General features: G+C 42.2%; 1 protein-coding gene and 1 pseudogene across 2 annotated transcripts; one reads left to right on the plus strand and one right to left on the minus strand.

Moving 5' to 3' along the window:
* Positions 1-2,985: 2,985 nt before the first annotated feature.
* On the plus strand, positions 2,986-3,880 carry LOC309808781 (MAU2 chromatid cohesion factor homolog; annotated as a pseudogene). Its single transcript has one exon. The product of its transcript is annotated as an MAU2 chromatid cohesion factor homolog (transcript).
* A 2,828-nt stretch (positions 3,881-6,708) lies between these two features.
* LOC309808782 (tripartite motif-containing protein 43-like) lies at positions 6,709-14,517 on the minus strand (the record flags this gene model as incomplete). The annotated part of the gene is made up of 8 exons (XM_082629367.1): positions 14,456-14,517; positions 12,639-13,053; positions 11,650-11,745; positions 10,163-10,327; positions 9,381-9,403; positions 9,184-9,264; positions 8,547-8,644; positions 6,709-7,208 (listed from the first exon to the last, which is right to left on the minus strand). Exons 2-8 carry the CDS (start codon positions 13,047-13,049, stop codon positions 6,709-6,711), a joined length of 1,374 nt encoding a protein of 457 aa, XP_082485493.1. The 5' UTR covers positions 13,050-13,053; positions 14,456-14,517.
* Positions 14,518-15,592: the final 1,075 nt, after the last annotated feature.

Consider the following 15,592-nt stretch of genomic DNA (forward strand, 5'->3'; position numbering starts at 1 on the left):
CAAAGGAAACCATAAACAAGACCAAAAGACAACCCTCAGAATGGGAGAAAATATTTGCAAATGAAGCAACTGACAAAGGATTAATCTCCAAAATTTATAAGCAGCTCATGCAGCTCAATAACAAAAAAACAAACAACCCAATCCAAAAATGGGCAGAAGACCTAAAAAGACATTTCTCCACAGAAGATATACAGACTGCCAACAAACACATGAAAGGATGCTCAACATCTTTACTCATTAGAGAAATGCAAATCAAAACTACAATGAGATATCATCTCACACCAGTCAGAATGGCCATCATCAAAAAATCTAGAAACAATAAATGCTGGAGAGGGTGTGGAAAAAAGGGAACACTCTTGCACTGCTGGTGGGAATGTGAATTGGTACAGCCGCTATGGAGAACGGTATGGAGGTTCCTTAAAAAACTACAAATAGAACTACCATATGACCCAGCAATCCCACTACTGGGCATATACCCTGAGAAAACCATAATTCAAAAAGAGACATGTACCAAAATGTTCATAGCAGCCCTATTTACAATAGCCCGGAGATGGAAACAACCTAAGTGTCCATCATCGGATGAATGGATAAAGAAGATGTGGCACATATATACAATGGAATATTACTCAGCCATAAAAAGAAATGAAATTGAGCTATTTGTAATGAGGTGGATAGACCTAGAGTCTGTCATACAGAGTGAAGTAAGTCAGAAAGAGAAAGACAAATACTGTATGCTAACACATATATATGGAATTTAAGAAAAAAAAAATGTCATGAAGAACATAGGGGTAAGACAGGAATAAAGACACAGACCTACTAGAGAATGGACTTGAGGATATGGGGAGGGGGAAGGGTAAGCTGTGACAAAGTGAAAGAGCGGCATGGACATATATACACTACCAAACGTGAGGTAGATAGCTAGTGGGAAGCAGCCGCATAGCACAGGGAGATCAGCTCGGTACTTTGTGACCGCCTGGAGGGGTGGGATAGGGAGGGTGGGAGGGAGACGCAAAAGGGAGGGGATATGGAAACATATGTATATGTATAACTGATTAAATTTGTTATAAAGCAAAAAAATAAAATAAAATAAATTAAAAAAAAAAGAAAATAAAATGTTGTTGGTCTAAGATTTATATGGGATTCCATGAAATCACTCTAGATGATTAAATTCATATCTACTAGCAAACAATATTTTGACTTGGAATTTTGTCACTGTGATTTGAGACTTTCTGCCTTTCAATCTGTAAACATATTTTCAATACTGTGAATAATACATCTGAATACTTTCCTTGATTATTTTATTGCTTATTTAACATTTGTTTTAGGTACTGAGGAGTAGCCATGAACAAGACCCACATCATTCCTACCCTTATGAAGGCTATAGTCAGGGAGCAAGGAATTGAATAAATGCTACAGGAATTGTAGTTAAAATTTGGATCAGTGTATGAAAGGGGAAAAAAGGGAGTATATTAAAGGAATATAATATGAAGTATAAACTTAGGCTAGTGTAAGGGAGTGGCATTTGAAGACAGACTTGAAGGGTAAATAGGGTGAGGTGGGTGGAGATCCTGAGGTGGGAAAGAGGTCAGATACAGGACCTAGAGGAAGACTAGAAGCACCCTAACAGACCACCACATTTCCCTATTCTTCCTCACTATCGATCAGTCTTAGAAGATTCCACACTATAGAACCACACACCATCAGGGAATCATGTATCTAGGGAAAGGAACAGGATTTTATTGAGCATGGCTAATTTTCAGGTAGTTTGGCATCTTGCATCAGAATTTGGATGTAGTGATGCTTGCTGCCTGCTAATTCCAATGTACTGTATCTTCCTTCTTTGTCCAGAGTCAGGAAACCTGTATCCAATGGAAAAGACTTTTTGCACTTGTAGATTTTAGAGCCAAAGACTCTTTCTCAAAATGAAGGCTTTATAGAGCCTTGAGCATAATAATGTATCACCCAAATAATTTCAATGAACTTTATCACCCAGCCATTGGATACAAGTTCCATAAAGGCAGGTATGCTGCAGCATTTTCTTCATAGCTTTGTCATTGCTAACTAGGTCTGTACCTGACACTCAGTAAAGAGAGGGTTTAATCATTGTTATGATCATAATATCCTTTTTTAAAAAATATTTAATGTACTTATTTCGTTGTGACAGGTCTTAGTTGCTGCTCTCTGGCTCCTTAGTTGTGGCATGCACACTCTTATTTGGGGCATGCATGTGGGATGTAGTTCCCTGACCAGGGACTGAACCTGGGCCCCCTTCATTGGGAGCATGGAGTCTTAACCACTGTGCCACCAGGGAAGTCCTGACTGTAATATCCTTTTAATCTCGTAGCTGTACCATCCTCCAGCTCTCTAAATGCTCTCACAGACATCACTCACCCAGTATTCCGCAGCAATCTCTTCAGTGGAACAGTGTCTGTGAGCCCTGTGCTCCTGACTTTGAGAGCAGACCAAACACAGCAAGCTCTTGTTGGCTTCACAGAAGATCTTATTTGTCTCCTTATGGGTCCCACACATATGTTCCTCAGAGTTCAGGAATTGCCTGAGATTTTCTTCTCTGGCAATGGACAGCAGATTCTTCAGAAAAAAATTGGGTTTGAGGTTTGTCTGATCTGATCATTGCCTGCACACTGGGCAACTGGCAGGGTCTTCGGCTTGCTCCCAGAAAAGACAGAGACAGGACCTACAGAAGCTGTGTCCGCAGCCTATGGTGACTGGGTCTAGAAGGTAATTCAGGCACACGAGGCAAGTGAGCTCTTTCTGGAAGGCTTCTGGGTTGTCTGAGTCCATTTTTTCTGAGGGAAGGAAATCAGGAGTTTATTCCTCTACCCCAAAGACAAGAAAGGCCCAAGGACCAAGAGGACTTGGTGTCAGCCTGCGACCTCCTTGGTGTGGAGGCCGAGAACCCTCCGGATGGTGGGATCTGAGTACACACGGCCACTGGTCCTGCTCAGCAAAGGGATGCTGCAGCTGATGGAGCGTAAGTTGCAGGAAGTCCACCCAGTGCTGACTCTCTGTGGACAGACAGTTGAGAACTGGCATGGGAACCCCATCCAGAAAGAGTCTCTGTGTGTCTTCTTCCTGGTGCTCCAGGTTACCCACTACCTGGTGTGCCGGGCAGATAAAGAGCATGACGCTGTGCCCGAAGCAGCTGCAGCAGTGCATCCAGACCATCTCCATACTGCACATGAGAAGCTAGTGCCCAGCAACCATGCCAACCTCTTCCACTGGCTACCCAAGGAGCACATGTGCTTGCTTGTCTACCTGGCGACTGTGATGCACTCCATGCAAGCCGGCTTCTTAGAGAAAGTGCAGAAGTCCACAGACAAGGCCCCCAGGTAGCTGGAGAAGCTCCAGGTGCTCTACTGCAGCCCCAATCTGTCCTCCTTCCAAGTAATCCTGCTCAAGCACATCCTCACGTGCAGGCTCGTGACAGGACATAAGGCCACTGCACTGCAGGAGATCTCCCAGGTCTGTCAGCTGTGCCAGCAACCCCCCTGGCTCTGCTCCAATCACTCAGCCTACACTGCCTGGCTTGTATTGTGTCTCTGTCAACTGCATGGACAATGCTAAAGCCCAGTTCACCACAGCTTTGCGGCTCACCAGTCACCAGGAGCTGTGGGCCTTCATGGTGACCAACCTGGTAAGTGTGTATATAAGGGAAGGAAGTAGACACCAAGAGGTACTATACAGTTTGTCGGAGAAGATTAGTCCAGACCACAGCTTCCCTGTCAGCTTGCCCTGCCTGCTAACGGCAGCTTTTCAAGTGCTTAGGCTCTTCATCTTCCAGGGACGCTATGAGGAGGCCAGTTGCACTTTACATCATGTTTGTCTCTGTGTATTTCTTGAAGCCTTTCTTTGCTTCTAGGGCATTTTGTACATAGAACAGTTGAAATAAGAACCTCAAAACTTAACGCCTGTCCTGATGTTAAGGTGCTTTTAGTGACCACTGTGTTATCTATGTATATGTAAAGTTAAGGATAAGTTCTTAAGTGTACAGTTAAAAATTCAGTACTAGATATTTAATATTCCACTCTAGCTTTATGGAAGCCAACCCGTGTGTACGTGCATGCATGTGTGTGTGCGGGCTTTGAACCTCCCCTTCACTACAGCATCTTTTGATTACATAAAGCTGTTGTAAATACCTTCCTGTGAGTCCAGATTCAGAGCCTCACAGTTTCTCAGTCATAAGAATTTAAGACAGCCAGCAAAGAAGGCCCCGGGGAACATTACATCTAGTGTCATACAGTTAAGTGTTTAGAAAAAACAGATAAATAAAAAAATCCAAACTTTAAGCACACAGGGGTGCAAGGGAGTAGCAGAAAGATTCCTGTTGGCAGGATCATTGAAGCTGGTCAGACCCCTCGTGTGCAAGTCTCACTCTCACTTCGTCCTATCAACAGTGGGGCCCTCAGGGTCTACAGTTCTGGGGGCGCTGGTCCAGGGGTGCCAGGTTCCCTCACAGATGCATAGCTGCCTTCCCCTGTTGGGTCCTCACAGTTGCCCATGGGTGAGGCCAGGGTCCTCCCACTGGGGTAAGCACTCCCAGTTCCAGTTATTGGGAACACAGGCAGGGAAAGTGGAAAGGGCCACAGGGCACAGTGGGTAAATTTGTTGGTTGCGTTGTCTTTGTTTCCTTAAAGGGTTTTTTTGTTTGTTTTTTTGTTTGTTTTTTTTGTGGTACGCGGGCCTCTCACTGTTGTGGCCTCTCCCATTGCAGAGCACAGGCTCCGGACGCGCAGGCTCAGCGGCCATGGCTCACGGGCTTAGTCGCTCCACGGCATGTGGGATCTTCCTGGACCGGGGCACGAACCTGTGTCCCCTGCATCGGCAGGCGGATTCCCAACCACTGCGCCACCAGGGAACCCCCCTTAAAGGGTTTTTAATAAGCATGTTTGGCATACTTCTTTTAATGGGTTTCTAATGTCTTATATTTTTAGCAGCCTGTACCTTCAGCTGGTGCTTTTAATCAGGAAAAAAATTTTTTTGTAAATGCAAAACATTGTTTAAAAGACATAGTCATAGAACATAGCTTCTCGTTTGTGGATTTCTTTTCCTATATATTCAAAGTAAAATAACTTTCGGGAACCATCAAAAAATAAAATAGGGACCTCCCTGGTGGTCCAGTGGTTAAGAATCCTCCTTCCAATGCAGGGGACGCAGGTTTGATCCTTGGCTGAAATGTTGAATGTATTTGGAAAACCATGTTGCAAATTATACCATTTGCTTCTTTGCTCAACATGAAATCTGTAAAATTAGTGCCAAAGACATGATTCTTTTTATTTCAAATAGCAGATAATACAGGAAGCTCTTGCTACAAGGATGCAGTAAGTTTTATAACATAAGCTAGATAGTATATTTAATTAACCAGTATTGAAAAACTCATCATAATATATTCAGGAAGTATATTTAGTGGTGGAATTACAATGGTGAATATACAATTCAGTGTGGGACAGCAACATTTAAATCAAAAACCAGTGCTCTATTGTATGATGGTAAAATGGGAACAGACAATGTTCCCTGTCCTACCATCTCATCCTTCGTGGCCTAGGTGATGATCCTAAGTTAAATTAAAATAATATAAAACAATAACGTAAGACCACCATGATTGCAATACACACAATCACCCTCACACTTCTAGTATCTACACTAACAGAGCCTCCAACACACAGATGCACTTTTCCAAAGATAATTAAAAATCAATTGGGCTCAAGCTCAATGTGTGTAATCTAATCAGTTTTTATTATTATTAGTATTATTATTATTATTTGTTTTTGCAGTACGCAGGCCTCTCACTGTTGTGGCCTCTCCCGTTGCAGAGCACAGGCTCCAGATGCGCAGCCTCAGCGGCCATGGCTCACGGGCTCAGCCACTCCGCAGTATGTGGGATCTTCCTGGACCAGGGCACGAACCCGTGTCCCCTGCATTGGCAGGCGGACTCTCAACCACTGCGCCACCAGGGAAGCCCTCTAATCAGTTTTTGACATCCACCTTCAAATCCTGAACATTTAAACTTTTAGATTCTAGTCCCTAACTTTTATTGCAAAGCTCCTTTCCAATAAGATAATTGCTTTGTCTATTTATTAATTTATTCAGGCAAAGATTTGTTCAGTGCCCCTCATGAGGCACTTCCTGTCTTTAGGTCTTTTCCCTTATATTATTGTAAAAGAAAAGGACCTGCAAATTCTGGGTTCTCTAAGAAAAGAAGACTTATCTCCGTCTCCAGGGTCAGTGGAGAATTCTCTGTCAAATTGGTTTTCACCCTGAGGGTGAATTGATGTGTAGGACAGAGTAGATCATGAGGAAGGAGGAGAAAGTTGGGGGCTGACCTGGGTCTGGTTAGTGACCAGGTCTGTCCATGCTGTGTAAGCCCTGGGTTCCTGTACTGTGTATCAGGAAGTGGGAAGCACACGCCCATACTTTGGTGAGTTCAGCAAGCTCACAACACAGTTGAACAGCCACATCATATATTCCAGACAAATGTCTATAAGGCAAGTTTTATTGTCAAGAAGATGGAAGACACCAACAAAAGTTTGCATTTGACACTATCTTTATAACAAATAGCAATAAAAGGAGGTTCCATTACAGTAGAAAGAGCCTAAAGACAATGAAGTAACCTTGATTTGCTGCACCTGAGAAGGGTTCCCTCAGAGAAGGAGTCCTGAGCATCCAGTCAGGGTCCTGACTTAGCCCTCCTCACGTGTGACCAGTGCAAATGAAAGGCCTGACAGGGAAAGTGAACAGGCCATCCTCATACCTCCAAAGGAGGGAGCGCTTGGCAACGTCCACAAAACCCATACTCCCACTGTCAAAATCAAGGAACACGCCAACCCTGCCCTGAGGTTTCTCTATGTACAGAGGAGTGTTCGGGATGGTGGTCCAGAGACGGTAATGATGACCCTCCTTCACACACACAAGGAGAAAGTTGTCCCTGTTGGATTCCTTCAGTATGCCGTCATCTTTCCTTGTCCAAGAATCCTTACAGACGCCTACAGCCCAGTCCCAAGAGCTGTCCACATCCACCTCCCAGTATTGTTTGCCAGAGGTGAAGCCCTGGGATCCCCATGCAGCAAAATACTTCGATGTTCTGCCATCCAAAGACACATAGAGGCTGTCATGTTCATACTTCAAACTTCTTGCATCATCAAACAGCCTGATGTGCTGGCTGCTTACTTCATTATTGAATGAAATTTTTACTGTGGAGAGATGAGAGAATACTCCAGTCAAAATCAATGTTAAAAATAAAATTATATCTATGAGAGAAGAGGGTCCACCTAGGGTCTCACTGGGAGGAAAAAAAAAAACCTTAAGGTTATCAGAAGTGCAGTTCTAACTGGGAACATTGGATTCAAATGTTGCCAGGATATCTGCTGAGGAAACAGATAACTAGTTACCATGGAAAAAACTTCCTAAAAATTCAGAGATTATACAGGATAGGGAGGTCATGGCTACTTCTGGCTGGGTACTTTTCCTGACATCTAAAAGACTGGACACTGGGCACTGATCACCTCCAAGACCATGGCAATATAACTCACCTCCACCTCCACCACCACTGCTCAGGGAAAAAAAAATACATTGTAGAGTAGAGAATTGGTGATCATTCTAACATCTCAGTTAAGTTAGCAAATGGACACTGCAAAAGCAAAACCTAAGGATGGCTTCTTAAAAGTGGTTTCCTTGGGCTTCCCTGGTGGCGCAGTGGTTGAGAGTCTGCCTGCCGATGCAGGGGACACGGGTTCATGCCCCAGTCCGGGAAGATCCCACATGCCGTGGAGTGGCTGGGCCCGTGAGCCATGGCCGCTGAGCCTGCGCGTCCGGAGCTTGTGCTCCACAACGGGAGAGGCCACAACAGTGAGAGGCCCTCATACCGCAAAAAAAAAAGTGGTTTCCTTGTAGGAATTTCCGCCTTTGATATGTGGTTCCAATGTAAGGCCTAGTCTTCCACTTCCTGCTAAGTTACCTTCCAGGGTTAGGTTTATCATGAAGCTCTATGTGGCTCATTAACCACCAATTTTCTTTCTTGTTGTTGTTCACAAATCCTGGTTTCTGCATTTAATTTTTGTGGCTTATATCTATTTTTCTGATTATATCAATGGAAAAAAACACATCATACATTCAATTGCCAAGAAACTTTCAAGCAAAAATGTTTTTGACCTCTAAGTAACTGCACTTAGACTCTGAAATTGGAATATCCTGGATTAATAACCTGTTTTCTAGAATTCAGTGAACAACTGACATTGTATGTCATGATATTTCTAGGGCTCAAGGAGCCATTTTTGGAGCATGTCCTTTTTTTCATTATAGAAATTATTTATCAAATTTATAAGTAATTGATGAGGCCTGAATCACATCTATCCCTGCACCAGCCTGCATGTATTTTGTAAGGATTTTAGTGACTCTGTGACTACACATGTCTATACATGCCTATTTGCAGGCTGTTCTGTACAAGGTGAGAGATGAAGAGGGAAAGATTGTCTGTGGAAACATCACTGAAGGACCTTGCAGGGTGGACACACCAATGAGGTGGCACTCACCTCGGAAGCGGTTGAGCCAGTCCATCAGCCCAGTGATGGGTCGTGCACGGAGTTCTGGCAGCAGAGGCTGAGGCATGTGCAGCTGTGCTGACTCGCTCCTGTAAGGAGGAAGATGTGGTTAAACTTTCTGCTGCCCAGGACTCTTAACCACAGCCTTTAAGAGAAAGTCAGCAGGGCTTCCCTGGTGGCGCAGTGGTTGAGAGTCCGCCTGCCAATGCAGGGGACATGGGTTTGTGCCCCAGTCCAGGAAGATCCCACATGCCGCAGAGCGGCTGGGCCCGTGAGCCATGGCCGCTGAGCCTGCGCGTCCGGAGCCTATGCTCCACAACGGGAGAGGCCACAACAGTGAGAGGCCTGTGTACCACAAAAAGAAAAAGTCAGCATCCTTCAGATCAACTCTCTTATCAAAATCCTTTTCTCCACAATCATGGGATGGGATCATGCCATTCTTAGGAAATTTTTTCTCACTTTAATTCACGACCTGATTTCACCCCCATTTCTCAGAGATACTTGCCTCTCTCACCTAATGCCTGGGAAGTACTAGTCCTTGCACTTCAGTGTGTTTATGATTTTGAAATTTAAATCAGAAAAAAACTGGCCTTTTAGAAACTTCTGCATTGAGCTCTACGGCACATACCTCTCTAAGCCACAGGAGCAAACTTCTGATGCTAGGTTCTCATTCAAACGGAACAGGAAATCATACTCAGCAAAACAGGCACTACACAAGCACACACAAGCAATGTAGTATTATCTAGTAAGTTATGTGTTCCCTTTGTTAAATGCAGCTTGATCTCTTTCACAGTGCCCTGGTCAGCATCACAAGATTAGACTTACCATTTCAGTTTGTCTCCCAATTCCTGTCAAAAATAAAATAAAAAATTATAAGATTAGACATCTTCATAAATAGCCAACCAGGATTTGGTTTGGGGAAAACTTCAGAAGATATCTAATCACCACCACAAGAAAAGTCTGGAAAACCAGTTTTCCTTTTTCTCCCTAAAGAAAACTCTGGCACAATGTGTTGAAAGAATCTAAATTCTTCATAAATTAACAAACCTGAGGGTGAAAGAGAAAGAGCGAGAGAGAGAGAGAGAGAGAGAGAGAGAGAGAGAGAGAGAGAGAGCAAGAAAGAGAGAGAGAGAGAAAGAAAGGACAAAGGTAGCGATTGTGCATTGCTGCAACCCTCAGCTCTCTGTAAATTCTTCTTTCCTAGGGCTTGTCCAAAAGGGTAATATGCCCCTCCAAAAAGGCAACTCAAACCTAGGATATTCCAACAGGAGGTGGAAATATATGAGCTTTTGCCAAGTTTCTCCCATTGCTCAGCTGGAGATCAAAAAACTGAATGACAATACATAAGTTGTTCCTTTCTGGTTTTGACAGAAGCAAGCTACAAAAGGAGATTTTGAGAAGGGAATATTCCTGGGGAGTCTCCATAATAACAATTCTGTAAAGCTTGCTCAATCATGATTTGGATGAGTTGCATTTCATCTATATTTCCAACTAGGAGAGATTCCCACCTTAGGTTGCAAGAGATGAATAAATATACCCCTGGTACCATTTAATGGTCACTGAAGGTGTGAGCTTCAGAAAAAATATTTTCAGTCCTCAGTTCTTACCTGGAGCAGCTCCACATCTGGTTTATAGGACATTTTCATGAGCTCTTTGTATATTACTTTGAGGTCTGTCTTCTTTCCACTCATTTCCTCTTGTCTTTCTCTGATTTGCTTACAAATCTTTTGGCTTTCTTTTATAATACTCCCTAAGTAGTAATTTTCTTCCTCCTGAAGAAATGGAGTTACCATCTGATAAGTTTTGCTAATCATGTCTCCATATCGATACACGTAGAACTGTTGGGAGATGGATTTCAAATGCATTTAGTTTGCTCTGATTCATGTTCTCTCCCAAATCCCAAATTCGTATCTTCTAAGAAATCAAATTTATTCCTCTTTCCTTCACTTAGTTTTCATTGTTTTTAACTACATCAAGAGCCAAACCCACCCTTTCCTCAAAACAATTTCATCAAATTCATGAGTTCCTGAAACATCTGGAGAAAATCTTTTCATGGATTATTTCTTTCATATGCCTGCTTTCAAATCTGAAAGACCCCATGCAAGCAATTGAAATGTGATTCATACATCATACGCAATATCCTCATCTCAATGTTAATAAGTAAATTTGTTTCTCATCTCAATCCTCCCAAACTCCACAGCCTGAGTTTCTCTCTGAGCAGCCATGTTCCATTTTACTCTCAGGGTTAGTATACTAAGTTAGATCTTCCTAAGAATCTCACCTACTGCCCTCAAACAGGTGCCAATCTTCTTAGCCCTTTCTTTCTCCCCTCCTTTTTTCTATAAACAGGTTCTGTCCTCCCTGTAAGGCCACAGCCTCCTTCCCATATTGTTTGGAAGGTCATTCATCCTCATTCCATTGCATATTCCCTCCCAGTCTTGATGGATTCACTCTCTCACTCTCCATCTCTGTCTTTCTCCTTATTCCTTTTCTCCCTGAGGTTTTTCTTTAACATGTCACATTTTCTCCTACTTGAACTAATATCACTCTCTAGCTAGTGAGCTGTCGCTTTTCACGATGACAGGCACACCCCCTAAATTCCTGTTCATGTCTCCTTTGTATCACCTGGGCTCATGTACTAATCAGACTGAAGTACTTGTGGTTCCCAATGACATGCCCTTTACTTTCTGGAATGTATGACTTACAGAAGTCTGTGCCTGAAATAACCCATGGATTTTTAAACACCCACTTGATCTTCAGACCTGGGATTGATCTTAAACATGAGAAATTTTCCCTGGGATTCTGAATCATGGGCATGGAATCGTCCACATCTCTCCATGTGCCTCCACCTTAGCACTTGTTTCACATTCTTCTAGTGGATCTTTTCTTGCAGTTACTGATCCATTAGATTCTAAAAAACCCAAGAGGTGGGTTTTGTAGGTTCAAATGGTACATAGAAAATGTTTTAAAATGGTGTTCAACCCATTCTCAGAGTTTCATGGCACATGATGATTTCACCTCAAATTATTAAGGGATGAGTTTCTAGCATGTCTGCCTCAACTTGCTTCAAAGAGGAATACATTCTCATACTTACCATCCAAGGGTCAGTTCCTCTGCCATTTTTCTTGAGATTTCTTTCAATTTCTTGGATCTTTTCCCATAAAGATCTCATTTCGTTTGCCAGCTTCTCCTGTAAAATAATTGAATGTTAACACCAGAAAAGCAAATAGATTGAGGTTTCAGACCCCAAACGATGGAGTGTACCCAGGGATGTCAGGTACAGGACCTAGAGGAAGACTAGAAGGACTATAACAGATCACCACATTTCCCTATTCTTCCTCACTATCGATCAGTTTTAGAAGATTCCACACTACAGAACCACACACCATCAGGGAATCATGTATCTAGGGAAAGGAACAGGATTTTATTGAGCATGGCTAATTTTCAGGTAGTTTGGCATCTTACATCAGAATTTGGATGTAGTGATGCTTGCTGCCTGCTAATTCCAATGTACTGTATCTTCCTTCTTTGTCCAGAGTCAGGAAACCTGTATCCAATGGAAAAGACTTTTTGCACTTGTAGATTTTAGAGCCAAAGACTCTTTCTCAAAATGAAGGCTTTATAGAGCCTTGAGCATAATAATGTATCACCCAAATAACTTCAATGAACTTTATCACCCAGCCATTGGATACAAGTTCCATAAAGGCAGGTATGCTGCAGCATTTTTTTCATAGCTTTGTCATTGCTAACTAGGTCTGTACCTGGTACTCAGTAAAGAGAGGGTTTAATCATCATTATGATCATAATATGCTTTTTTAAAAAATATTTATTTAATTTATTTATTTCATTGCGCCAGGTCTTAGTTGCTGCTCTCTGGCTCCTTAGTTGTGGCATGCACACTCTTATTTGGGGCATGCATGTGGGAGGTAGTTCCCTGACCAGGGACTGAACCTGGGCCCCCTTCATTGGGAGCATGGAGTCTTAACCACTGTGCCACCAGGGAAGTCCTGACTGTAATATCCTTTTAATCTCTTAGCTATACCATCCTCCAGCTCTCTAAGTGCTCGCACAGACATCACTCACCCAGTATTCCTCAGCAGCCTCTTCAGTGGAACGGTGCCTGTGAGCCCTGTGCTCCTGACTTTGAGAGCAGACCAAACAGAGCAAGCTCTTGTTGGCTTCACAGAAGATCTTCTTTGTCTCCTTATGGGTCCCACACATATGTTCCTCAGAGTTCAGGAATTGCCTGAGATTTGCTTTTCTGGCAATGGACACCAGATTCTTCAGAAGAAAACTGGTTTTGAGGTTTGTCTGCTCTGATCTTTGCCTGCACACTGGGCAACTGGCAGGGTCTTCGGCTTGCTCCCAGAAAAGACAGAGACAGGACCTACAGAAACTGTGTCCACAGCCTGTGGTGACTGGGTCTAGAAGGTAATTCAGGCACATGAGGCAGGTGAGCTCTTTCTGGAAGGCTTCTGAGATGTCTGAGTTCATTTTTCTGAGGGAAGGAAATCAGGAGTTTATTCCTCTACCCCAAAGACAAAAAAGGCCCAAGGAATATCAGACACAGATTGTCACTGTATAATACACTGCTTTAGGAAGGATTTTTCATTTGAAAGAAATGGAAAACTGAGACACAAAGAGAACTCTCAAGAGCTGCAGAAAATTTTCTCAGCTGCCAAACCAACACAACTTCTTGCCCTCTTTTCCCCTACCTAAAGGAGAACCTCGGGTTTGTTGAGATCTTATTTTCCTCTAGGTAGCATGAGCTTCAGGAATTTGACCTAATTTATAGCTCTATGTGGTGGGTCCTGATTGCCCTAAACAATCAATCATGATGCTCAATGCCAGTCATTGATTTAGCGCAGCATACTTGACTAAGCTTGTATTTTTATTATTTCATATAATTGTCAGGCATTTCTCTTTGGATGTCCTTTTTTATTTCATTCTGAATCTAGATCCACAAACACTTTTTTTCTTTGCAAAACACTTTCTGAATAATTCAGAGATAATGAAGAAGAACCTAAACATTGTCAGATTGGATCCTATTCTAACCAGAAGCAACTTACATGGCTATACTAATTGGTTGAGTTTGCCTTCTTGTCTTATCTGTACCACACTCATCAATCAAACCAAAAATGAAAGAGAATGGTTATATCTTCTCAGTCTTTAAAACTGTTATCAAGCACCCCTTTCAGCTTGTGGTAAGATGCAGTTTGCAGGTAATGATAATAATCAGTGCCGAAAAATTAATCATGCTTTTTAAAACTGATTTTGCTAAAAAAATTGGGTCCTCATGTCTGTACTAGTTAAGTACAGAGGTTCCTCAACTTTCTTAAATTTCTGTATATACACAAGTGTCACTTTTCTCTTGCCCAATCATTTCCTAGTTTCTTTAAAATTTCAGTCAGAATAACTCACATGTCTGAAGAGACAACGTTTACTTCACTTTAAAACAATATTTTCTCCCAAATTATTGAATGCATTACCTAGTTCTGCTGTGTAGAATATTATGTCTCCTGTGTATACAGACACACTCCACTTTTAAAGTAGACTGTAATAGGTACTGCACATGGAGTCAAATGGTCCTAAAAATTATTTTTAGGCTCTACATCAAACACAAACGTATAAGATATCAGACAACCACTTTCTGAGTCTTTGTAATACATAGGAATAACTAAGAGGTGAACAAAATCAGATAACTAAAATTAATCACCATATTAATTCCAACATGTATGCCAAGACAAGATGACAACACAGAAATACAGTCATTTCACTAAGTTGGCACACAAGATTATTTCAATGAAACAACCACAATTTTCTGTTAACATTAGGAAATTGTGTTTTTTTTCCCCTCAGGAGAGTCCCATGAACTGCTCTATGGTAAATTGTGTACTCACTGAAAGTGCTGTAGAAACAATCCTCGCTGGAGATGTAATAAGACAATGTCCGCTCGGGGATCAAGGCTTCCAAGGGTGGTAGTGGTAGCTCTCAGAAGTCTCCAGAGCCAGGTGAGCTCCAAACACTGGCTCTCAGTTCTGGAGAAGAATGAGTTTGGCTCCTTTAGTGTCCTTACATTGAACTCTGAACCACACCCGCTTTTTACTGTGATTGCATTTCACCAGTCTTCTAATAGGGTTAATATGGATGATGAGATTTCCTGAAACCTAGGACAAGACTGCTTTAACACCTTGGATGATCTTCATAAACCCATCTCTGCAAACATCTTCTCACCAAGAACCACTGATTATACCACAAAGCCACCCTCAAATGGGCCTTCATATGTGTTTCTAGATATCATGGATTTTTATTTTTAACTTACCAAAGAAGTTGGAAAGATTATTTCATCACTTAGAGAGTTTAGCAAATGTCTTGGAAAACTTGGAAATCTGTTTCTTGAGGTTTGTTTAAATATGTTCTGTCATGGAGGAAGTGCTTTATTTTGTTGACTGATTGGTTTTAAAAATTTAAAGTAGGACTTTAGTGTAAGAACATCTGTGGCGACAACTTCAGAATGGAAATTTCTCTTGCCCCTCACCGTCACACTCCAGACCAAGCCCCCCAGTGTCTCCCAGCAACAACAGGACAGGAGATTCTCTGCCTGGTGCTCCCCAACCTAGCTCAGGGGGGACAGTAGAGAAAGGCCCCAGCACAGAGACCCCTTTGGAACAATGTCATTTATAGGTTGCTTTGGAACAAAACAGAAAGAACTATAACCACAATGGGAAAACTAGGACAAAGAAAAATTTTGAAGAAATAACACATACCCTTACCTTCCTTTCCTGATATATTTCTCACTGAACAATCAACTTGAGAATGCAGAGTTTTTGGAAGGAGTGAGAATCATGATCCTGTCTTTAACTCGTCCAAGATACATGTACCATATATATATGCTTCCAGTGGTTGATGCTCCTAAATGTTTATGAACATGTTTTTAAAATGACCTTGAACTGCAAAAGCACAACCTCTCTCTCATGGGGGACCACAATTGTTACAAGCATTCCCAAGGTCATTATTTTTCAATTCTTAACCATTTT

Source organism: Mesoplodon mirus, assembly GCF_964341445.2.
Source record: "Mesoplodon mirus genome assembly, chromosome: 7".
Lineage (NCBI taxonomy): Eukaryota > Metazoa > Chordata > Mammalia > Artiodactyla > Ziphiidae > Mesoplodon > Mesoplodon mirus.